Here is a 27,089-nt window from a genome sequence, read left to right on the forward strand (position 1 = left end):
CTAAAAGTCTCCAGCTATTGTCCTAACGAGGTATTCATAGTAAATGCAGAGCCTCACATGACTGAAGTTGCCACAAAGACAGTCATTTCACGGGAATGGAATCATCCCAGGCTGTGAGGATTCCTCCAGTGTTGGGGAACCAGGATGATATAATAACTGGCTAGACCCCAGCCCAGAGCAGGACTCCATAAAACTGGCCTCTTGTTGTTCATGAGTCAGTCTGAATCCCTACATCAAGCTGGAGTTGTTCCCCTATCTTCTCTCTCGCTTTCCAATTAAGTCTTTAGCCAATAAATACATACTGTCACTCTAGTTTAACTACCATTATCACAAAAGCAAGTACCCACGCTAGCGGGTGAGAAAACTTCCCAGCATATGAAGAACGCCTAAAAATGAAACAATGTATCTTCCCAAGAGGAAAGAGGATCAAGTCCAATCCTAGGATGGACAGAATGTTAGAAGAGATAAAGATTAAAAAAAAAAAACTATTACAAGTATTCTCAAGGAAGTAAGACATGTTTCAATACATGAAACCTTTAACAGATAAATGAAGAGTCCCAGCAAAGAACAGAATCAATAAAAAAAAAATTACTGGCTAAAGACTGTAACTGCTGAAAATAAAAATTTACTGGGTGGATTTAACAGCTGAGTGAATATGAATGGGGAAAAGCACATGTGAATCTGAAGGTAGGGTAACAGAAATCATATAACATGGAGAAAAGAGAGGGGGAAAATCCCAAATGAACCAAAAATAAGGGGTTGGGGATGTAGCTATCTGGGAGAGTGCTTGTCTAGCACATGCAAGTCTGAACCCTAGCACCACAAACCAAACCAAACCAAACCAAACTAAACCAATCCAAACCCAAAACTAGCAAGGCAGACCCTAAAATGGTAAAACAAAGTCATCCAAAAATCTGTTCCTCCATGAAAGCAGTGAAAGCATTGGCAAAAACTATCAAAATCAACTTTTCAAAACTCTTGAAAAACTAAAGATTTGCCATAATTCGAGGAGTGTGTTTATTCCAGGAAAATGCCTGAATCTCAGTCAGAACAGCAGGCTTTGCAGTGTTTTTCCTACCATGCCTTGTCCACAGCTCCATGGTTGCTTTTAAAACCAACAGCCTCAGCTCGGCATGGTGGTGCACATCTCTAATTCCAGCACATAGGAGGCTGAGACAGGAGGATTGCTGTGAGTTTGAGGCCAGCCTGAACTACATAGAGAATCCCTGCCTCAAAACAAAACAAATCAACAATAACAAACCCCATCGACCTCTCAACATCAAGAGCTAAGAAAACCAGCAACCTGGCATCCACCTATGGAGGAAGATTGGGTTTGGAGCTCCAAACTACCCCATACTTGGAGAAATGTTTACCAGAGTCAGCTAGTGGCTCACTTAAAAGTGCCATTCTTAGGAAAATTACCTGATAAATCAAAGGACAAAATACTGAGTGAATAAAAATAACAGAACCCAGAATCTCCTTGTCTTGACTCAGGAGCCATTCCAGTGGAACAGCACTGTATCCAGGTCATTTGTAAGAACAAACAGTACTACTGTTTAATGTACAGCTGCTTAAGATGCTGTTAGCAACTGGAAATAGTAAAAGGCTCTCCAAAAAGTTACAAGGATAAACTGAAGGTCTGCAGGGGCTTCTGAAAAGCTCTGACACATAGTATTCCTGGAATTCATAAGTTTAAGGCATTACTATTCCTGGAATTCTAGAAGGACTTGCACATGTGTAGAGCCATGCACAAACCCATGGAAGACCAGAAATGGCCCAATTCTATAACCTATGGCTCTCTTTGAGTCTCTACCCAAACAGGAAAAGAAGGGTAAGGCAAAATTAGCTTGCCAGAAACTGATTTTGTTATTTTTCTTAATCAAACAACCAGAGGAATTGCTGCAAAGAGTTACAGACTAAATGTGCCTAAACTGGCAGATGCCCCTAGAAAATTTTAAAGAGAATAACTTCCAAATAAAAATTACTTAAGAATCTGTAACTAGGAAAAGGCTACTTTGCAAAGTTATGGATGAAACATAAGGCAGAAGACCTGTGAAAGCAGACAGATGAGTCTGAAATGGAGGAAGTACAGATGTCTCTTCCTGCCTGAAATAAAGATCACATTTGTGAACAACAACAAAAAAGAGAATTAAAAATACCAGTTGTATAAAATAATTCTGAGTAATATCTATATTTGTGGCACAGAAACATAAAATTTTGTCCATGGTATATTCCTAATGGAAGCATAGTAGCCTTTTGTTGAGGTAGGACAGAAGAAATAAAAATAGGAAGAAAGGCGGTAAGGAAACTGTAGTTCTAAAGCATGACCAAAATCACCCAAGGTTATCCATACCTGCCCTCCATATCCTTACTCCCCCAGGCTTGGGAATAGGTATTACAGAGACTCAAAAGCAGCTTGTCCCCATCTCATCTCCTACTTTACGACCTGGCCAGAAAACTTTCAAAGGTGGATTGGCCAATGCTGAGGACAGGATTTGCAACAAGGAGCGGTGATGGCGAGCGAACCGTTTACAGCTTTCAGTGATAGAAACAGTCCACTGCAGCACCTGTGCCACAGGTTTGCCATCACGGACCCAGAGGCTGGGCCTACAGATGCCCAATGGGTAACTAAGAGTAGGATGAAGACTGGCATCTCTGCTTTCAATTTTTTCTCTCCTTATTACTTTAAAACTTGGGGTTAGATTCCTGCTTAGCTCTGCATATAGGCATGTTAATTGCTTAATTTAATGTTAATCTTATTACAAGGCTTACTGGCCCTAAATTTACCTATTCTATCTCACACCCCCTCAAGGCTGATGACATCAAGATAACAGTAACTACTTTTCAGGATTTGCAGGGATATTCAGTTGCCAGCTTTTATGTTCAATTCTAAACCCCTAGAGCATGCCTAAAAATTGTCCTAAACTACAATCACCTTGGATTCCTGGAAAAGCAAAGCTCTCAGACCATAACTTGATGAGAATCTCCCCAGATGGGGACAATTACCTCATGACAGGAACTGAGGATCCTCCCCACCCCAAAATAAGGACAATCATCTCATAGGAATCAAATTGGCCCTTAATTTATAAGGATTTCTCCAGAGCTATGAAACCAGAACTGAGATGATGATCAACCAGACCCCGGCCCACTCTAACAAATACACAAAGGTGGTGGCCCTTGTTCTTCTGTGAGTCAGCCAGTGAAAACCTCCTCACCAGAGGGCGCCCTCCTCCTGCTGCTCAAGCTACAGTCCCTTTCCTATGCTCCCTTACTTTCTAACTCTGCCTAATAAACCTGCGGATGCCTCACAGCCACACGTCCTGAAATGCTTCTCTATGACAAGTCAGTGAGCCTACTCCATGGGTCCCCATCTCCTCTGTGGGAAACCTGCCTTGGATCCATCCTATGATAGTTATAAAGAATGTCTTTTGGCCGGGCATGGTGGTGCACGCCTGTAATCCCAGCACTCAGGAGGCTGAGGCAGGAGGATCGCTGTGAGTTCGAGACCAGCCTGGGCTACATAGTGAGTTCCAGGTCAGTCTCCACTACATAGTGAGACCCTGTCTCAAAAAACCAAAAAAGCAAAAACAAAACAAGAATGTCTTTTGGGTTCTGCATTCCTGACTTTTCAAAGTGTAAATGCTTTTTAATATTCAGACTTCAAATATGTAATCAGAAAATTTCATGCACAATGTGTTTCCCACAAAATCAAAACCTTCTATGTAAAGCTTAAAGTAGGAGAATGTATTCATGAATGTTTGGAGAGTGTTATAAAAATGTAATTAATATTTTTGTTTCAGTTCAAATATGAAGCAACTGGATGAATTAAAATATTTTTATAATGCCACCAATTTATTCATAATGAGCATAAGAATTTTTATAAGAAATATTGTTTTAAGAAGTTAAAGAATGCTGGATGAAATTATTTGTTGTTCGCTTAAGTGTTAAATATTAATAAATACTTGCTACAAAAATTAAGCAGGAACTGACAGAAATGAAGTACAAGAAAACTCAACAATAATTTGAAGTCTTCAATATCCCTTTTTTGTTTTTTGTTCCTGGGGATCGAACTCGGGACCTTGTGTTTGTGAGGCAGGCAGTGGAACCACAGAGCCAAATCCCCAGCCCTTCAATATCCTATTTTCAATAATAGCTAAGGCAATTAGCAGAAGATGAACAGAAAATAGAAGACCTTAACAAAACTACATGCCAACTAGATCCCCCAACCATTTACAGAACATTCCACTAAAGGACAGAACATTCCATTCTCAAGTGAATGTGAAACACTCTCCAAGAGAGACCATATATGCATTATATCATAAGATGAATCTCAATAAATTAAAAGATAAAAAACATAAAAAGCATGTTCTCTGACTAAAGTAGCATGAAATAAGAAATCATTTCTAATTCAAAATAGAAAGAAATGTAGGAAATTTTAAAATAAACTAACATTTCTAAACAACCTTTATCACAAAAGAAATTAGAAGTACAAAGGGGTAAGAGGAAATTTCTTAGCATCAGGAACTATACAGCTCTTTCTATGGTTTGATTATGGTGATGGTTACATGATAAGATATGATTACCTTAAAAATTCACACTGCAAACATATAATTCATGACTTTTATAGCATTTAAATAATACAAAAAAGAACAAATTAAGACTTAGAAAATTAATACCTGTTAGTGTTTTTCCTGCATTCAGAGGAGGAGCAATGACTTTGAAAAGTTTCTGCATTAAAATTAATAGAAAAACAATCACCATTATTTCAAAAGATAATTTTTAAAGACAATCAAGAACCTTGTTATTAATCACCTTTCTGAGATGGAATTAGTCATGCTTATTGTTGACATTACATATAAAAACTTACTGTGTGCATGAACTGTTGAGCAGGATCACAAAGGAAAAAAATGTCAGATTCTTCACTATTAAGAAATCATTTAATAAAAACCAGTTACACTAATGTTTATGTTGAGATTATAATTTGATATAAGGTATCTTAGTTTCTTGAAAGAGCCTTATTCTTTAAAGAGTAAGCAAGTGAAGGGAATAACATCTCACTAAAGTGGTTATGCAGTTACTTTAAACTGAAAATATCTAATAATTAGCAGCCACAGAAAGAAACATTATCTAAAGTTAAGCAAAGACTCCCCAAAAATACGCCTGCCATGAGCATTATCCCCACCCCACCTAGGAGTTTCTTGTTTGGGAGAAGACTGACCCTTAGCATTAGAAAGTACAAATTCAGCTATTATTATCAAAAGCCCAAAAGAGCTAGGTATATACCTGTAGTCCCAGCTACTTTAAAGGCTGAGGCAGAAAGACTACTTGAGACCAGGAGTTTGGGGGCAGTACGGACAACATAATGAGAATTATCATCTCAAATAAAATAAAATAGTCCCTGAAGAACTTTCTAAACTTTCTCACCAAAGCCCTAACTCTGCCCTCTCCCTCTTGTTTGCTAAATTGTTAATATAAATATCACTTGGGCTGCTCAGCAGAGATACTTATTACACAGTGTTCTCACACAAAAAAAGACAAACCTTGCCTGTATACTGCAGTCCCTCCCCACCCCCAAATGTTTATTTTCCCACACTATTGGGACTAAAATGGCAGGGTAAGCTTTTCCTTTCAACACAAGATACATTCACCTCAGAAACAGCCAAAACTAAACTAAGGAAAGATTTCAGAGGCTACTGTAGTCATCTCAAATGTGACAACACTCTGTTATTCTGGAAAATCTAGAAAACCTCAAAAGACAGGATACTGCCTCATAATACAGACCTCTTTAAGTACTAAAACATCTAAACTTTAACACTGAAAAGTGATTTCCTTAAAAATAGAGAATCAGAAAAGAGGAGCCACAGGATACACCTAACCTCCCACTGCTAAAATCTCCAAATGACTGTTTAATAACAAATACCAAGCTCTTGCTGAAAGCCATTAAACTTGAAAATTACTCTGATCACAAAATAAGGCAATCTCAATAGCCCAGTGTTCCATGTGAGACATACAGGTATAAATTTAAACCAGACTGTGAAGAATAAAAATAACCACACACACACAAATCAAAAGCAATATAAAATCCAGCAGTCATGTTTGTTAATATAGAATGCATCAAATTAAAATCTGCTTTGAAGGGTTATTATGAGGAAAACTCAAAACTGAATTAATTTTTCCTAATTGTGGTCTAGTATCGTGGTGTAAAGAACATTTTCGCATGTAGGGAAGAACTGAACTTCACTGAGGAGGCAGCTGAGGGTGTTAAGGGAAATAATACTCTTCATATAGATAAAGCCAGGTCAAAACCAGGGAGAAAAGATGTGGTGCTAATTTCAGACACCTACCAAGAAGAGAGAGGTGCAACCAAAATTGAAGGGTGATGAGTTAAGAGATACTCACCATCCCTAATGTGCTCAAAGAAGAATGAAACTTGACAGAGTGACTGCTGACTTAATAATACTGAAGACTGTTCTGAATGGCATTAAATTTGCACAAGAGTTGACCGGATGCCTTTAGGGGACGCCTGGCTCTCTTGAGTCATTAATCACTATAATAAAGCAGTGGGCTGGGCACTGCGTGTATTTACAGCTCCATTATCTACACTTCAGTCCTCAATTTAAGGCAAACAAATGGATAAAATAAAAGCTTAAATGCTTTTTGGATTCTATATGTAAGGAAAATAAAAAGTTATCATAAATGCTATAAAATTCCCAATTTGGAAAAGTAACACATTAGCAATTAACAAGTAATGACCTGTAATTTTCAGGACTCTCTCTCAGAAGAATATACATGCAAAATAGCATTAGCCAGCACATTTATTATATACAATAATTATATAGAATAAATGTCACATCTTTTGGAAGAGTTACTATGGTATAAAAAATTCTTAGGAGAAGAAAACAAAGTCTAAAAAGCAAGTATTATTTTAAATTTTAATCTATTGTTCTCTGGGATTTAAATACCCACTTAGGCAGATAAGAAAGCAATAGCAGAAAATAATGAAATTAAAAGCTACGGAGGCTAGGGTGTAGCTCAGTGGAACAGCACATGCTTAGCATGTGTAAAACCCTGAGCTTAATCCCCAGCACCAAAAATAAAAATAAAATACTACTTATAAGTCCCAAGCTAAAATCACTGTTAAGTCTTTAACAGGAAGAAGACTAGGAAATGGAGGAAGGAGAGAAAACGGGAAGGTAAAAAGAATTAATGTGTTATATACATCTACAACTTTTTTTTTCCCCCCTCATTGAGTTTATTGGTACATTTTAGGTATACAGTACAGTTACATTCATCATTGGGATCTTGTACTTTTACATGACAGGTCTTGGTTTTCATTTTTTCCCCTTGTCTCTGCCCTTCCTTCACCCCATCCACAACTTCTTAAAAGAAACCAACTTCTCATGATGAATGCATCATTATATACTACAAATATGTACTAATAAAAATTTTAAAATGTAAAAATGGGTCTAAATCTAATAATCAACAAGAAAATTTGAAATGACTGGATGAAAACAAACTATTCAAAGCAAATGGAAAATAAGGGGCAAATTAATAGACAATATTAAAGGTGTATCTTAAATTAGGAAGTATCCTTACCTCCATTGGACTAATGAATTCATTCATGCCTCTATTGTAGACATAAATCATAGCATCATATAGTCGATTTTCCCAACACATGAGAACTATCTGTAAAAAGGAAAAATTACTTGGACCATATAATTCAGTAAGTTCCACCAATTATTATTCTTACAGCTTCAAGAATGGAGAAGGTACTGAATTTTCTTTCCTAATTTTTTTTTCTCCTTCTCTTATAACTGAAATTGAAATACAAGGTACCTAGGGAAGAGTTATCATAGATTCAATATTACTTTTAATAGTGTAATAGCTACTTTTAAACACACTCCAATGTCAAATTTTGTCTCTTCTCTTTTTCTTTACAATATTCACAGTTGTACAAATTATTTACAGAACACCTACAGTCATACGATGTCTTAGGCACCAGGGATAAAGCAATGGACAAATCTATTCCTAGCTCACACACTTACAGAACTTACAATCACCATGGACAGCCACCAACAGGAAGGAGGGGCACACAACAATATGAGTTAAGATTTGGGGAAGATAACAGAATACACAAATAATGCACCATTTACAAATGTGATAAACATTATAAAGAAAACTACTGACCCGGTCTACCGTATTCAGAGTCATTCCCAAGAGAACAACATTTAAACTATGCCTAAAGTATGCATACATGTGAGAGCAGTAGAACTGAGGGAGTCTGTCCATAGAAGACAGGAAACATGAAGGACCTACAGTGGAAGGAGGATGGAGAGAATTCAATTTGACAAAATACCTAAGCAAAGGGATAGCTCTGTCATGCAGAATGAAATACTCATATATTCTGTTCCTGTGAGAGCCGCATGACACCATCGAATGACAAGAGGGCTGGAGTAGAAGAGCAGAGGTTGGCACAGGAGAAGAGTAGGGAGTAGCCACAGCAGTAAGTAGAAATATGGAAGTGAGGTGTCTCGTGAGAACTTTTCCTAGGGGAAGGCGTGTGCTGGAAGCTCTTCTTGCTCCACTCTCAGCCAGTGCATGAATAGGAGTCTCCTTAACTAATGACTAACACTCCATAGCTTCGGCCCCAGCCGTTCCTCTGACCTATCCAACCACTTCCATGGTATGTTTGCGTGGATATAAAGCAGCTGTCTTCATGTAAAATGGCAAAGCAAGACTCCTGATTTTGTCTCTCAGGCTAATAACTGCCTCAGTCTTTCAATCTTCTTAAAGGAATCACTATCTACCTGTTCTCAAGCCAAAAAACACTACGGATCACCTTTAAATTTTCTCATTCTCACATCCTCATATCCAATTCACCAGAAAATCTATTTTACCTCCAAAATATCCACAATCAGGCCAACTCTCTCCATCTTACTCTTAGTATCTCTGGCACAGAGTGATTCTGATTAAATTCTAATGATTTTTCACAGTACTTAGAATAAAGTAGAAAAATGTAGATGTTGTACTGCAAGGTCTACTTCTCTCTCATCAAGCTCCAGATCCCCGCTTGCCTTTCTTTTCTTACACCAATACTCCATGGACCCCTCCCTGCCTTTTGTTGCTGTAGCTGTTTCATCTAACAACCCTCTCTTCCAAGATCTCTGCATTGCTGATTCCTTCTTGTCATTCAGACACCAAGACTCAATGTGACCTCCTTGGAAAGGCTTTCTACACCTAGCCAAGCTAAGGTAGCTTCTCTTTCTTTCTCTATCACATCGCTGTTTGATTTTTAACATAATACTTTTTTGAGGAGATATTTTCTGGTTTGTTTACTGTCAAATTTTTCTGCTAAAATTTAAAGTTTATGAAAGGGCAAGCCTGGTTCCCCTCTGAGATAGCTGCAACATCCTCAGTGTGACAGTCAAAATTTACTTCTTGAAGTAATGAACAAACACTATGGAAAGAAGGACTGAAAAGAGTATTTGACTAAGTGAAGAGAGTCTGTTGCTGACTCTAGTGCAAGTGAGGCTAAAAAGTTATCAGGGTGTGAAAAAATAGGAAATAGCAACCAGGGGAATGTTTTCCAGAAATCTGGCTATGACTAAGAGGAGTGAGGTGGGGCAGCCACCCGAGAGGAAAAAGGGAAGGCTACATAAAGACAGATGAGAGACTGAGGGGAAATTAACAAGCACATTTACATCGTGTTGGGGAAAAGCTGAGAAATGTTAGAAACAAAAACGTCTCCTCTATATGACAAGTACATAAAGCTAGCTTGATAACATGCTTTCAAAGTACTGGGCTATTGTGAGACTGCAAAGACTATGCCAAATTCCCCATATAACAGGCATACAAAGGAAAAAAAAAAAAAAAGATCTGGCTTTACTTTGTAAATTTGCAGGCATTCACCAAGACTTCCAGAAAGAGAACAGTAACCACTTTTTCAAGCCTTCCATTTTTATGTGATTCTACATGCTTCACTTTTGGTCTAAATTTTTGTAAGTCACCTATACTGAATTTTAACTCAAAAAGGCTGAGCACTTCTGCAGGATGAACGTGCTCATGCTTAGGACTGATGTGCAATTAATTAAATAAATACTGAAATATTTTAGAGTAGATATCAACCCTCAATAAGGAACTGAAAATTTATTGTGGGAACCTCAGATATACTGGAGATTTATTATCAAATAATGGGCTGGCTGCTCATACTAAGAAGCACTGTTCTGTCATTTGCCTCTCCCCTGATCTCTGCATTCCAAAACTCAATTCTGGCCTTATATACTAGCTCTTTTAAAAATGTCATCATCCTCTGAAAGCAAAAATATTCTATTATTCATGTGGAAGTAATCACTGCTGAAAATCACTTGCAAGATGAAAACTGATAAAGGATCAGTCAAGAAGCATTTATTAAGCAATTAATAAACATAAATGGAGCTCGGGAGAACAGCAAAGAGAGAGAAGATACGACCCCTGGCTCACAGGCATTTATTATCTATTCACTTATGTACAGCACTAAGAAATACACTGATAAATACGAGTTCCCAAGACATCTTACCAAAAGTGCATGGCAAATAACTAGAGTATTCAAGAGGCAGAGCCAGGCCTGATCACACAGGTAAATATAATCAATAAAGGAATGTTTATTTTGCACACTAGCAGGCCATCTATAAACTCACCTGCTGAATATCGAGGCTGGTGATATCCATGTGTACAATGAGGGCTTCCACATTTTCCATCAACTTTTTATCTTGGAAATGAACAATCAAGTCTTTCATTACTTGGGGTGTGATCCCCACCAATTTATCACTTAAAATATATGGTTCAAGACACTCCAAAACCACTCCTTTGGCCACCGAATTCTCACTTAACTTAGCATACATTTGGCTAAATAAAAGATCCCTATACCAGAAAGAGAAAAAAATAATTTTAAGGGCATTCCAAATACACACTAAATATAGTCGGCTAAGTATGTCTCATTTTTCATATATATATATTTACGGCATCTCAATCTACCCAATACTTCTTTTATAAATAAGAGAAGTGGGAGAAGTCAGATTGCTTGCTGAAAGGCAGATAGTGAACTTAACAGAGAGAAGTGAACCCAGCCTCTGGCCTAAATACCGTGCTCAGTCTACTATAGCACTTTGCTTCTTACCAACAGTACCATGCATGGGAGCAAGTGAGAGGGCGAACAGGATGAAGCAAGAGAAAAAAAGGATTATTTATTATTTAACCTGTCCTCCTTAGTAACGAAATGCTGTACTCCCAGTGACCTGCAGGCCAGTAAGCGTTTTCATCTAACTCTAACGAACCCTTTGCTTCCCCAAGGTCTTGGGCAATGACTATTGATAGAAGCAGGAGAAAACATTATAATCTAAAAAATATATAATTAGAAATAATTTTATTGCAGATACAAATTTTTAAATAATTATTCTAAATGCATTATTTTCTATTTCTTCCATAAACAGTCTATAAGTGACTTGAATTATACTCAGCATAAATACCCTGAATTCTGTTTTCATGCAGCATTATACGATAAGCATTAGTCTAAGCCGATACTCTAGTTTTTTGGAAGTCTGTAATTTAAAAATATACTTTTCATTTTATTTATGGAGTACATTAAGCAATGAAAAGATGTATTTTTCATTTTATTTATGTGGTGCATTATGACAGTTTGGTACAGGGATACGGTGCATAACAACCAGGCCAGGGTAATTAGCATATCGATCACTTCACACACATAATTATTTCAGTTGTGTTTCACAACTATTAGCTATTTTGAAATACAGTATACAATTATTTGTCAAACGTGGCTGCTTTACTGAGCTGCAGAACATCAGAAGTTATTTCTCCAATCTAGTTACACACGTGTACACTGAAACCAACCTCGCTCCATCCCCTTCTCCTCCCAGCCTTTCCAAGCCCCTGGAAACCAGTGTTTCACTCTCTACCTCTATGAGATCAGTTGTTTTTAGTTTCCACATACAAGTGAGAACATACTGTATTTGTCTATGACTGATATTTCACTTCATGTAATATTCCAGGCTCATCCATGTTGCTACAAATTGACAGAATTTTACTCTTTTTATGGCTAACTAGAATTCCTCTGTGTGTGATATGTGTAAGTGTGTGTGGTGTGTATCACGTTTTCTTTATCCATTCATCTGTTGATAGATACCTCAGTTGTTTCTCTGTTTTGGCTATAATAATTAGTGCTGTAGTAAATGTGGAAATGCATTATCTTTTCAACATAGATTTCCTTGCCTTTGGACATATACTCAAAAATAGAACTGATGGATCATATGGCAGTGCTATTTCTAAATTCTGAGTACTTCTACTGTTTTCATTTGGGCTGTACTAATTTATATTCCCAACAAGAGTGTATATAAAAGTTTCCCTCTCTCTGCAGCTATTCTTTAAAATTACCATTTTGTCTAACGCATAATGCTTCAATATGATGAGATATTAGGATTTGCTTAACTATTCCTGTGGTATTGGACATGTCACTTATTTCCAGTATTTTGAGTGATGTCACAATGAATATATATAAATAGAGTCTTTCCCATTTTGGAAAATTTTGAGTTTTTTCTGACAATTTAATAAGTACAAATAAAATAACAACGTTTTTAATTCTTGATAAAGGCCAAATTGACATTGTATTCATTTGTAAATTGTATTGCTTTCTATCATTCACTTATTCATTCATTCAATTTTTAAATACAAAAACTATGCTAATTCTATTTACCAGTTAGGATCACTGATTTACTTTATCTAAATATATACTTTATGTATATCGAGTCTACTGTGGAAATGGCAGATGGTTTACCCACATGACAAGTTCCACAAGATCAAGGAAGCTCTTGGAAGGAGTGGGATGGGGTTTTGCCTCATCTGAAATGCTGGGACAAATGGGAAACAGTCTGGCTATGACTACACCAGAATCATATGCCTTTTTTCAATAAACAGTGTTTGCAATACCCTGGGGTAAAATCCATATCTATTTTTTCTCAAGTGTAGTTTTTTCATCATTTTCCCCTTGGCTTCATATTTATCACAGTATTTTTCATGTTAGTTTCATCTTAGTCAATAGTTCATCACATTTTTTGTGATTACCAATTACTACCCAAGCAAAAAAAGCCTGAGATTAATGAAGCTTTACTATAAGAAAAAGTCAGACTAACAAAATAACTCTAACGAATTCACAGAAAATGTCATATTGGCTTGCCCTTGTACTGTGTAATGTACTGTTAAGAACAACATGCTAAGAAAGATAATTATATATTTGGGAAACAGAATTAAAGAAAGCTAAAAATTCAGTAAAGCACAAAAGTTGACAGAAAAGGAACTCCTGGAACAAAAAGCATCGTGCAATGTTGATAAGATTAATGAGAAGAATATACATTTCTTTCTTAACCAATTAGAGGTTATAATAAAGAAATAAGAAAAATAAGACTCAGGAACTCCAACTTGCATTTCTACCTTAAAATAAAAATGAAACAAAATCCTAAGACATGGTCTCATCATTCCCAGAGAATATTTATTAGGGTAGCAGAAGAGGAGGGAGAGAGAAAAGTACACACAAAAATAGCTTTTAGCTCTCACATTTCTTTCTATATTTAGGCATTATTCTCCTGGGTGCTGACTTTGTTTTGTAGAAGGGCTGACTTCAACCCTACTGGTTACCATTTCAAGTTTAACTTCTAGCCAATACAACAGAAAAGCCATCATGAGTAATAGAAAGCCACTGAAGATCTTTCTACAAATTTCCCTTGACTAATACAGTAAATATAATTCTGGAGTTTACTGGGTTTATCATTTAAACTTCAAATAAAGAAAAATGTTTATATTCACTTTGTATATTTTCAATTTTATAATTTTTAGAGGTGAAGAATAGCTTTGATTATGAGATAATTACAAATTTAGAGACTGTTTATAGGGAGGTGGGACATCATCAGTCAGAATACTTGCTAATCTATACTAAATACACAGCCAGAATCAAGTAAGTTAATTCCCAGTAAATATAAGCGAGGATTAATAAATTCAAAGTCAATTTGGGCTAGCCTTCTTACTTATAAAAGTAAAATAAATTGGGTGCTATGGTGTACAACTGTAATCCTAACAGTCTGAGAGGCTGAGGCAGGAGGTTTGAGCACAGCATGGGCAACTTACTGACTTAGTAAGACCCTGACTCAAAATGAAAAATTTAAAAGGGGGATGGCTGGAAAGCCAGCCCCAAAAAGTAAAAGTGGGGAAAAAGACTCGGAGATAAAGAAAGAACACACATTCTGGGACTTTTCCAAATATAGTACAATCTAGTCTAGTGAGAGACAAGAAGTCTACACTTTATCTTTACTTTTATTTTTACTGTGGACCATGGAAAAAGAGGGAAAAACTATGAAGAGGACCAGACAAGCTGGACAAAGGACCCTTGAGATCCCTCTCCCAGGAGGTCAAGAATAGATAGTAGCTGCTGGTATTTCTTTCTCAGTTCTCCAGTAACAAATATTCCATTTGTTTCAGGTACATCCAAAAGAAAACATTCTAAAAGGTCAGGAAAAATTAAAGGAAAGAAGTTGATTGAAACAAACAAAAAAGAGAAATAACATTTTAATTTGGTGAAAATATAGATGAAATTTTGTCTTCTGTAGTATATGCTATGATTTAATGTAGAAATTATTGTCTTCTCAACCAGTCAGTAGATTAAGTTAGGTTGGAAAATACTTGCTTTTTCAAATCATATAGAAGAAATGGTTATAATATGAACATTTCTGGGAATAACAAAATACTTCTGAAAGAAAGAACCTATTTTTTCTTTTTCCACATATTATCCTTCATTTTACAACTGTTAAGGCCATTTTGACTTCACGCTACTGTAACAGCATTCAAATGTTCAAGATAATGATCACAAGTCACCCTGCAAACTAGAATTATTTAGTTAATTCAGCCATCAAGTACTGAATAGCTACTAGTGCCAGGTACCACTCTAGGCGGAAGTAATCCATTTTATTTAGAGTAGAATATGTCTTCTTATTCTGAATAAAATTTACTCTTTCAGGTACTTCATTTCATCATTTTATAAGGAACTTTTTTTTTTACTCTTAGCTTTTGTATTTTCCCATCTCCGAAAATAAATCTTAAAAAAAAAGTCAAACATTTATGTTTATAGTTGTACAGTTATGTGTAATAGCAAAATTTAAAACTATCTAGAATAGGCACAATTAATCATATAGTCAGTCTCCCCATTAGCTTGATTTATCTGGTATTTATTTTCCTCATTTAGTTTACTGGTACCTATTAGATATACAGTACAGTTACATTCATTATTGGGATCTTGTACCTTTACATGACGGGTCCTGGTTTTCATTTTTTCCCCTTGTCCCTGCCCTCCCTTCACCCCCTCCTCCCCTCCCCCTTTACAAACACTTCATTTCCATTTTTTCATTTCCTCATTTTTTTTCGGTGGGGTTGGTGGGGTTGTGGGGAGAAAGGAATCCTTCTCCATTATTGGTGGGAGTGCAGACTGGTGCAACCACTATGGAAATCAATATGGAGATATCTCAAAGAGCTGGGACTAGAGGTTCCATTTGACCCAGCCATTCCTCTGCAGGGTATCTTTCCAAAAGAATTTAAAGAATCATATTACAGAGATATATGCACACCTATGTTTATAGCGGCACAGTTTGTAATAGCTAAAACTTGGAAATAGCCCATTTGCCCATCAGTTAGAAACTGGATAAAGATGTGGTTTTCTACAACAAGGAATATTACTCAGCTATAAAGAATGAGAAATTAGATTCATTCATAGGAAAATGGATACATACTGAGGATATACTCCTAAGTGAAATAAATAAGTCATACATGTGTAAATACAGAATAGTTTCTCTGGTGTGAATAAACTATAATAGTACATAAGATCCTAATGATATAATTGACAATGTGAAATAGGAAGAAAGGGGCTAACAGCGTAGGGAAAGTGGGAAGGGTAGGAGAAAGCTAATAAGGGAAAAGAAAAAAATATAAGGAACATTTCTTTATCTATAAATGAGGACAACATTTTCTCTCAACTATAAGGATTAAATGAAATAAAATATATAAAAAACTGATCCATAAGCTATTAAGGATTTTTTTTAAAATACAGGATAGATAACAAGAAAGTGAATGTGAAAAGTGGGGTAAAGAAAAGACCAGGTTAAGAAAAGAAAGGTTATGGTGGTGCCTTGCCTTCTATGAAGCCATGATTAGCTTACCTAATTTATCATCCACCAGCTAAATGTCAACTGGCTGCTCAAAGTTGCAAAGGTATTTCTGGCCCTATCACCTAAAAGAAATTTCTCCCTTAGGTCCTTATAAAGACTGCAATATACTGTATAAAATAACATTCTCAACAACATCCCTACCATAAACATAATGTATTTCACAAATTACATATAACATGATACTTAAAATGCTGGAATACATTTCAGGCCCAAGTAAGTAGAAACATTAGCTAATTGTGATTTAGTCAAAGGTCTGACACAACAAATAACTGCCCTCCTTGTAACCTTCACTGATACTTTCAAGTCTGATCCAACCTTTCAGGAATCTGGCTACAGAAATATATATAAATTCATGAGTCAAGAGAGTATGGCGTGGGGTTTTAGGAGTATCTGCATTAGATCTTCCCATTGGTTCTCCATCAGTAAGAAAGCGGTATGAGGTCAGGAGCTAAACTCCTGTGTTGCATCTCACCTCTGCTACCTGAAAACTATGGGAGTAAGTTTTTGATCATCTTCTCCTCTAGAACCCAAATTATAAATAAAGAGCAAAATAAAAGATATGTATAGTAAATAAGGACACAGATATTTCTCAAATGGGGAGGGGATCAAGAGATGGAGGGAGAGAGAAAGGAAGAAAGGGAGAGGGGATTAAAAAAAGGAATTAAGATGTGTTACACATAGGTAGCAAATGCACACAAGGAATGCAAATATTATGTACTGAAAATATGCACTAATAAAAATTAAAATAATACCTACCTTAATATTATAATAGTTAGACATGTAGCTACAAGATTAGATAAATGAATATGTAGGGGACTTAGTGTTCTAAATAGTATGAGTGTGAAAAACTGAATTAGCATGTGTTGCTTAATTCATATAGTTACTATTTAAATCCACAAAGTCTAATCAAGTTTTTTACCCTGATGTCTTTTAAACGAAATGAATCTAGCATTTTTAGATGTTATGAACTACTGTAGTTAGTGAGAGTTCTCTACTTAGTGAGAGTTCATAAAAGAATATATGTTTTTTAAAAAGAGAAAGATACATATAATACACAGATCGTATACTTTTTACTTTTAAGATTCCTAAGTAGTACTGCTCTTTTGTTGGCTATGTTCTTTGCTTCTATTAGTGTGTCACTCAAATACATTGATGAAATAATCATAAATACCTGTTTCAGAAAGGTTAATTTATTAGATGAATGGACTAAAAACAGTTAAAGAATTAAATTTCTCTAACTTAAGAAAAACTATCTAGTCAAATTTATAGCATTCATGGCAGTGAACTGTACATAAAGATGCTATCTGAATTCAAAATAACTGAATTTGACAGGCGATGCATACTCACTTTCTCTGCAGGAGAAGGCAGTAATCAACTATGACAGGCACCGTATCCTGTAGAGGAATCATAAAGAAAGCATCAGCTCCATGACCCTGTCCATGGCCCACCCATAACAGAAGAGGTCTCCTGAAGATGCTGCTGGTTGAGATGATACAATTTTGGACCACTATGTGGCATTATGTACCAAAAGTCTTAAAAATATGAAAACATTTTATTCACTAATTCTATTTCTGGAAATTTATCTTAAATATATTTTAAGACAAAATTAGTGCATTAAGCTGTTTTCTACAGTTCTATAACAAGCAGCAGGAGATGGAAGAGGAAAGTAGAGAAGGGGAAAGAAGATATTCACTTAAATTCAATACACAACATGGAAAAATAGTTAAGTAAAATTCTGCTACCTAAATATGTGTATAAAATTATAAAGAGTTTACAACATTAAAGCAAACTGTAAAAATGTGTAATTAACCTAAACTTTATAAAGAAAAAGAAAACACATCAAACTTCTAGTAGATAGTTGGTGGCTCAGGGGATGAAGGTTGCATGTATTTTGTCATAAATCTTCAAACCAGCCACTCTGAGCTTGATTTAACTTCTCAGTTTCACAATATTTTGATTGCTTTAAATTCATCATGCATGGACTCATCTAAAGCAAATGGAAACCCATTATTTTGATCTTTTTCAAAGGAAATAATTTGAAGAGGCAAAGGCAGCTTATTATGACTGCTAACCGTCAATAACCAAGCATCAGATTTCAGTAGTACTTTTTTCATTTTCTGTTGGTTATAGGGAATTAGTTTCCTTTAAAAAAATCCTAGAAGGTCTACATTCTAGGAAGAAAAATAATCCCAGGAAAGTGAGAGGGGGAAAAAAAGAATGTGTGTGGGGGGAAACAAAAAACAATACTGCATGCTAATACCTGCTAGACAAAAAGGTCAAAACTAAGGTCCCTTCTTATTTGAGAGAGGAATGTGAAGAAGGGCCTGCAATCCTCAAAGGATCAGAAGAGCTACCCCTGACCCATCCTCCTTCCTTGTCATCAATATTCTTCCTGACTAGCTTTATAATCTTAGTCTGCAAAATATGAATCCAAAAATCATAGATTTGAAAAAGGTTAGGGCTATATCGAATCTCAGCCTGAATAAGAACACTGGGCTCAATAATGGGAAGGGGAAAGGAGGACTCCTGAGGAATGCTGGGGGAAATCTATTAAACAACCTTTAAAATATACTGTTGAGCTCCCAAAAAAGTAAGGACAATATTTAAGGTCTAAAAGTAAAAGGAGGACTGACAGCCAAAGCAGTAAGTCCCCAAGTTGTTCCTGACACGGTCCCATAGGTATGCTGGTCACAGAAAAGCTTGGGTTTTAACGCCAGAAAGAAGCTGAATCCTCAAACCCTGATGACATAGGAAACTGAAGCAGAGGACCTACCTAAAACTGGGATCCCTGAAAAGCTGTAGCTTTTTAAAAAGGAAATCAAAAGAAAGAAAAAAAGCCATCTTCTGGCATAGGAAAATGACTGGGAAGGATGTCTGTCTTGGGCAGACTCCGCGGGGATAAATCTGTATTCTCCAAGAATCGATATTCAAAACCCTACCTTTGGGTGGATCTAGGATTTAAACTTAACAGTATCACCTTAGTATGGGAACAGTATAGCCAAGAAATTAACTTAAAAAATGATCCTGAAAAAGACTATTCCTGGGTCACTTGGAAGAAGCAAATCAGAAAACTCCCCAGAGACACAGTCCTGAATATAGACAAAATAAGTACTACCAAAAAATTTAAATATTGAAGATGTGCACAACATAAAAAATTTGAAAGAATGAACTATAAATGAATGTCATCAGGAACCACAATTAGTAGTAGCAGATCTCCCCAAAACATCAAATAATATAATTAAATGGTGGAAAGTATTTTTAACGTTATTTTTTTCCTTTTTTTTTTTTTTTTTTTTTGGTATCAGGGATCGAACTCAGGCCCTTGCACTTGTAAGGCAGGCACCAGAACCACTGAGCTAAATCCCCAGCCCAATATTTAACATTATTAAAGCTAGAAAATAGGAAATTAAGTGTCTGGCTTTATACTGAGGTTCAATGGAGAGTGGACCATCGGATTCATACATCTGGACAGCTCACTGTGAAGAGTATATGGTGCAAAGCTCTGAAGAAGGAAGACTGAGATAGAAGGCTGGCACTGCAGGCAAAGAAAGAAGTAGGGACTGATCGACATTAGGGATGGGATCCAAGTCTAAACACAAAAGTCTTTTATATTTCACCTATACCTTACACACAGCCTGAACGTAATTTTATACAGTATTTCCAGTGTACTTGTATTTTGACTGCAGTACAGTGTGTGAAGTCATATATAGAATTTTCCACTTGTGGAACCATACCAACGCTTAAAAGTTTTGTATTTTGGAACATATTACATTTAAGATTTTGGGATCAGGGATGCTCAACCTGGAGTACTCTGAAACATCTGGGTTAAACATACAGATTTATAAGTTATCACAGAAAATGTATAGGGACAATACATTTCTTAATTGTCCAGGGACAATTAAGAAAAATGAAAAGCAATCAACAATGGACTAAATCCTGGAGAAGCCTGATATTTAAGAGATGGCCAGAGGATAGAAACAAATTTCAACTCAGGGAGAGCCACAGAGATTATAAAATGAGAGGAACACACATTCACAGCTATTTGCAGGATACAAAGAACTTTTAAAAGAAAGAAATGATCATTATGTTTAAAAAAGTGCTGAGAATGAATGAAATCTGAAAAATATTTATTGGATTCAGCAATCAGGATACCAGGGAATCTTACGTAAAAAGGTGTTTTATCTTTTTGACCCAGTAGTAAGTACAGTGATGGGTGGAGCCTGATCTTCAGAGTATTTAGTGTCAAGTGAAGCAGTGGGGTGGAGGAGGACAGAGAAAGAAAGGGGTAAAGAGGAAAGGGAGAAGAAAGGAAAAGGAGCAGGAAGCAGGAGGAAAAACGCTGGAGTCCCTTAAAAAAATTAAAACAGGGAAACAACACGTTTAACATATAACACATAAAGAAATAAAAAGGAGAAAATGACAAAACATTTATACTGAGACCCAACACAATAAATTTGCTAGATTCCATAAAGACATAGGCAGGAAAAAAATTTGTCATTTATGAGAGGAAAAAAAAAACCGTAGGGCTAGCCTCTGATTTCCCCACAGTGACATCAATGCCAGAAGATAATGGAGCAATATTTCCAAGATCCTTAATGAAAGCCAAAATATTTTTCAATACAGAAGCTAGAGACCAACAATTTGAAGACACAGTAACTCAAAGAATAGTGTTCTCATGAAACTTTATTGAAAAAAAGTGCTTGAGCAACCAAGAAATGACTGGGGAAATGACAGCAAGAAATGGCTGAATTTTTGATCTCCAAACTTGATGGGGGGAGGATATTTCTTTAATCTCTACTTTAATGCACAATCATTAGTTGGCCAATAACCAGCCTCTCTTGTTGGACATTTGTGTCTATTTAGGACTTAATAAACAAGGCAATGTGAATATGCAAATAAAAAACTGAGCTCACAGAAAGCCTAAATTTAAGCCTGTCACTGAGTGAACAGATCATTTTATTGCACTGTGACTATCTTAACATCTGCCACACGAAGATATAACCTCTGGCTTTCCCTATTTCATAGGGATGATTTGAAAAGAAATGAGATAACAAATTCCTTTGCTTTTCACAGCAACAGCATTAATTCTCTCAATTTATATTCAAAAGTAATTCAGATAATAAAAACTTGATTCTTACAGATTTCATGAGATGTCAGAGGCAAGCAGGCATCTCTGTCTCTCCCCACACCCCTTCCAGTTACGATGATAAAATAGCCTTCTAGACTCCAGAATCTAGAGAATGACCTGAACTTGACTCCTCTGAATTGAGACTTGGTAGACATCAACACTGTTCTCTCCTCAAATCATCTCGGTGGAAATAAGAGCTAGACAAGGAATATGTCTAACACTTCACTCTGTTTTTGTCTTTTTAGTCACTCTCCACATGACCTTTCATGCCCACAGCTGCTATTATAATGGCCAATTCTCAGGCAAGTGTTAAATGAAGCCTGATGGCAAGCTTGATATAAATTAACATATGGCCTCTTTAAGATTGTCTAAGAGTATATTACTTTTTAAATCCTTTTAGTTTCACTCACCTTATTAAAATGCCTCATATTTATTGATACCTCTACACTATTTCATAAATCAATATATATGCATATAGCATAATAACCCAAAATACTGCTTCCACCATCAAGTGAACAGCTTCTCAATATGAGAACACTGTAATTCAAGTCAATCAGTTCAATCATTCACATGTTTACCATAGTTATCCTGAAATTAATTCATGTATATTTTTGCTTTTGAATATATTTTATTATCTTCCAAAACTCATTATTTTGCACAACAAGAAGAATTCTCTGAGGCTCCTACATGAAAACTGAAGCCCAATGGAAAAGTGAAGAGAATCTCTGCAATAAAGGCACACTAGACCACCATAGTTGGTAAGTCGGAGGGATCACCACCTCCCATTGGGACCTGGACTATTTTCAGTGGAAGGGCAGGTGGAACCTGCAGTAGAACCCTGTAGAGTTCAATATAGCAGGAGGCCAGAGAACTCAACTTGGGTCTTGCCATCAGAAATCAGTCTGAATCTCAGGGGACAGCTACTAGCTTGCTGAGACTAACAGAGTCCTGCCCACGCTGTCTACTGTGACAGCAGAGACACCCTGAAGGAGGCACTTTATTTTTATTTTTTATTTTCAAAGTAATTTTTCTCTTATTTTAATAATATTTTTAAATTTAAAATTTTTTTCTCTTTTCAAAGGTTTTTCCTTTTTATTCTCTTCTTTCTCCTTTTTTCTTTTCCTTCTCACTCTCTTGCACTATCTCTCCCACCTTGTTCATTTTTCTGTTTTTGTTCCTATTCCTGTCCTAATTAGAATTTCTTTCTTATTCTTTTCTTCTCTCTTTTTCCTTCTCTCAATTGTCATTAGTTTTAAAGGAAAGTGAATACAGTTTCTAGCCTCCCTATTGCTGTTAAGTTGTTCTGTTCTTGTGTATTATTTTCTCCTATCATATTCAACACCTTCCTAGAGTTTGCGTGATTTTCCTGTGTCCTCTGGCCTCACTTCTAACCTTTCCCTATTTTACCTATCTATCCCTCCCTCCCCAACTCCTTCTAAGTCCCCATCCTGAAGGGTAAAGTTGCTATATTGAAGAGTTTATTCCCTATAAATATATTTTGGGTTGGTCCTTGATTCTGACTGAACTCTCATGTTTAAAGGTGATAGATTGTTAACTACCACAAATTGTCATTCTCTGAACTGTGATTGATGCTATTGTTGTTGCTGATTGTATCACTTGGGCTAAGGTGCTGTGATTGATCTAATCAGTTGTCTTTTCTGGTATACTGAAAACAAGACTGTCTAAGAGTCATTAGAGACTCAAAACCTAAAGACCAGCTATATCTGGAAAACACCTCCAAGAAGCAATCAATTCATAAAGGTTCTAAATACCAACAACAAACATACTTACAATAAGCAATATTGAAGTATCCACCCAGAAATTAAACCAAAAACAGTACCAACAATAAAAATAGAAATGAGAGGACACCTAACTAAGCATGGCACAAAATCAGAATACCAGCTCACCAAAGGCAAATTCTGGGGGGAAACAAAGTGGAAAAATATAATAATCAATCACCTGGACACCCTGAACTAATAGCACAGGAAGTAACAAAACAGATAAATGAGGCTCTAGAAAAATTCAAAACAGAAATAATTTCCCAGAAAACTACAGAGATTGTGAGCAGAATGAAAGACATGATTAGAGACTCTAGAAAAGAAAACAGATTAAAAAAACAAAAACAAAAACAAACAGATGATCTCAGGACCATGATGGAAACCATGAATGCCCAGCATAGGAAAGAAATAGAATTCACGAAACAGATTCAAACAGATATCTAGGAGATTAAAAAGTCTATTGAAAGTATACACTGTGACAGACTAAGTTCATCTGAAGACAGAATATCAGATATAGAAGACAGTCAGTGACCATGAAAAGAGAGATCTCTTAAAAATAGTAAGGGACCATGAGAGATCAATCCAACAGCTCCTAGATACACAAAGAATAATATAAGACTGAGTCTATGAAAAAGCAGGAGAAAGTACAAATGACATGAAAAAACTATTCATAGAATTAATGACAGAAAACTTCCCAAACAGAGCAAAAGAACTTGACATACAGATAAGTGAGACTTACAGGACTCCAACTAGCCATAACAACAACAACAAAAAAAACTTTACACCTACACATATAATAATGAAGATCCCAGAAAACCAACAGAAGAACAAAATCCAACAAGCAGTTAGAGAAAAGAAATAAATCACATGCTGAGGAAAGCCCATTAGAATCACAGTAGACTTTTCAACACAAACCCTTAAGTCAAGGAGAGCCTGGAGTGAGGTATTTCAAGCTCTAAAAGAAAACAACCTCTAACCTAGACTTATGTACCCTGCAAAACTATCTTTCATAATTGATGGGGAAATAAGATACTTTCACAATAAAGAGCACCTGAGAAATTTCATGAATATCAAAGCAGCACTCCAAACAATTCTAAATGATATCCTGGAAAAAGACAACAAAGGTTACAACTCCAAAAGGCCCACAGAGCAAATCCACCAGGCCAGGAAAGAAGATAAAGGGAGAGGGTGAAAGATAAAAAGATAAAAGCCAACAACAGGAAAATAACATGACAAGGATAAGTCAATACATATCAGTTATAAGCATCAATGTTGATGACCACAATTCACCAATCAAGTGAAATAGACTGGCAGAATAGATTAAGAAGCAAAATCCAACAATATGCCATATACAAGAAATCCACTGAGTCCACAGAGAAATTCATAGACTGAAAGTACAAGGATGGAAAACAGTTCTCCATGCAACAGGAGCCTGAAAAAAAGCAGGGGTAGCTATCTTATTTGCAGACAAAGTAGATTTCAAAACGAAACTAAACAAGAGAAACAAAGAAGGCCACTGCATCCTTGAAAAAGGAACAATCCAAGAGGAAGAGATGACAATCATAAATATATATGCACCAAATATTAATGCCCCCAACTATACAAAACAAATATTAATGGACATGAAAAATGAAATAAGCATGAGTATAATTTTAGTGGATGACCTCAATACCCCATGGTCACAAAGACAGATCATCTAGACAAAAAAATCAATGATGAAATAATAGAACTGAACAAAATTTTTAAACAAATGGAATTAACAGATGTCCACAGTGTTCCACCCTACAAAATCAGAATATACATTCTTTTCAGCTGCACAAGGCTCATTCTCCAAAATAGACTACATGCTAGCTCATAGAACATGTTTAAGTAAATGCAAAGGAATTGAAGTTATCCTCTGTACATTATCAGACCACAGTGCAATTAAACTGGAGATCAGTAGAATAAGAAACCACAAGAACTACACAAACACATGGAAATTGAAACTCTCCTGAACAACCAATGTGTCACAAAGGAAATTAAAGAAGAAATTAGACAGATTTTACAAATAAATAATAATGTCAATACAACATACAGGAATCTATGGGACAAAATGAAAGCAGTTCTACGAGGGAAATTCACAGCAGTAAATGCCCATACTAGGAAAACAGAACAAGCTCAAATAAACAACCTAATGCTAAATCTTAAGCTCCTAGAAAAAGAAGAGCAAAATAAACTCAAAGCTCACACAAGGAAGGAAATTATAAAGATCAAGGAAAAAATCAATGCAATGGAGACTAAGAGAAAAATACAAAAAAAAAAAATCAACGAATCAAAGAATTGGTTTTTCCAAAGAAATACAATTGATAAACCCTTAGCCAACCTTATCAAAAGAAAAGGCTCAGATTCATGCAGTTAGGAATGAAAAAGGTGAAGTCACAACAGATCTGGCAGAAATCCAGAGGATCATCAATACCTACTTCAAAAACCTGTCCAATCAAATGGACAACACAGAATGGATTTGTATGAATTACCAAAGTTAAACAAAGAAGATATAAAAATTCTGAACACCCCAATTACAATCAGTGAAACTGAAAATGTAATTAAAGCTTTACCAACAAAGAAAAGCCCAGGTCCTGATGGGATTCACTGCTGAATTCTACAAGACAGTTAGAGAAGACCTGTTGCCATTACTCTAAACTCTTCAATAAAATTGAAAGGGAAGCAATACTTCCAAGGTCATTCCTGGAAGCAAGTGTTACTTTGATTCCAAAACCAGGAAAAGACCCAACCAAAAAAGAGAACTACAGGCCAATCTCCCTAATGAACATAGATGCAAAAATCCTCAATAAGATACTGGTAAACAGAATACAGAAGGTCATTAAGAAGATCATACACCCTGCCTAAGTTGGATTCATCCCAGGGATACAAAGATGGTTCAACATACGTAAATCAATAAATGAAATAAACAATAACAACAGAGTCAAGGACAAAAACCATATGATCATCTCAATAGATGCAGAAAAAGCATTCAACAAAATCCAAAACTCATTCATGATAAAAAAAAAAACCCTAGAGAAAATTGGAATAGATGGTCTTTATCTCAACCTGATGAAGGCTATCTATAAAAAACCAACAGGCAACATCATACTAAATGGTCAAAACTGAGAACCTTCACACTAAAATCAGGAATAAGACAAGGATGTTCACTATCACCTCTCCTATTCAATACAGTTTTGGAAACATTAGCCACAATGATTAGACTAGAGAAAGAAATAAAAGGAATAAAGATAGGAAAGGAAGAAGTTAAAATGACATTATTTGCTGACAGTATGATACTGTACACAGAAGACCCAAAAAATGCTGCCAAAAGAATTCTAGGTTTAATTGACATATTCAGTAGAGTAGCTGGATACAAGGTCAACAGTGAAAAGTCAATAGGTTTTTTATATACAAATAGCAGACTCACTGAGAAAGAAATTAGGGAAACAATTCCTTTCACAATAGAATAAAAAAAATATCTAGGAATCAATCTAACAAAGGAAACAAGAGACCTCTACAATGAAAACCACAGTACTCTGAAAAAAGAGATCAAAGAAAATATAAGAAAATAGAAAGCCATCCCTTGCTCCTGGGTAGGAAGAACCAACATAGAGAAAATGGCCATACTTCCAAAATTGCTATACAGATTCAATGCAATCCCGGTTGAAATCTCAACAGTGTATTCACAGAACTAGAGAAAAACAATCCAAAAATTCATTTGGAACCAGAAGAGACCTAGAACAGCAAAAGCAATTCTAGGCAACAGAAACATGGCATGGGGTAACACAATCCCCAACTTTAAACTATACTACAAAGCCACAGTGATAAAAACAGCATAGTACTGGCAAAGAAATAGACCTGAGGCTCAGTGGAATAGATTAGAAGATGCAGAAACAATTCCTGACA

General features: G+C 35.9%; 1 protein-coding gene across 6 annotated transcripts in view; it reads right to left on the bottom strand.

Annotated features, from left to right (window-relative positions):
* Vps8 (VPS8 subunit of CORVET complex) overlaps positions 1 to 27,089 on the bottom strand; it is a 201,850-nt gene that overhangs the window by 108,613 nt on the left and 66,148 nt on the right. For all 6 annotated transcript variants that reach the window (XM_010624234.3, XM_010624232.3, XM_010624233.3 and 3 more), the window contains 4 exons: positions 17,604 to 17,650; positions 10,677 to 10,899; positions 7,597 to 7,686; positions 4,677 to 4,728 (listed from right to left, as the gene is read on the bottom strand). In XM_010624234.3, the coding sequence (XP_010622536.1) occupies positions 4,677 to 4,728; positions 7,597 to 7,686; positions 10,677 to 10,899; positions 17,604 to 17,650 (412 nt within the window). The remainder of the gene's footprint in view (positions 1 to 4,676; positions 4,729 to 7,596; positions 7,687 to 10,676; positions 10,900 to 17,603; positions 17,651 to 27,089) is intronic.

Source organism: Fukomys damarensis, unplaced genomic scaffold (genome assembly GCF_012274545.1).
Source record: "Fukomys damarensis isolate Sample0158 unplaced genomic scaffold, DMR_v1.0_HiC HiC_scaffold_12, whole genome shotgun sequence".
Classification (NCBI taxonomy): Eukaryota; Metazoa; Chordata; class Mammalia; order Rodentia; family Bathyergidae; genus Fukomys; species Fukomys damarensis.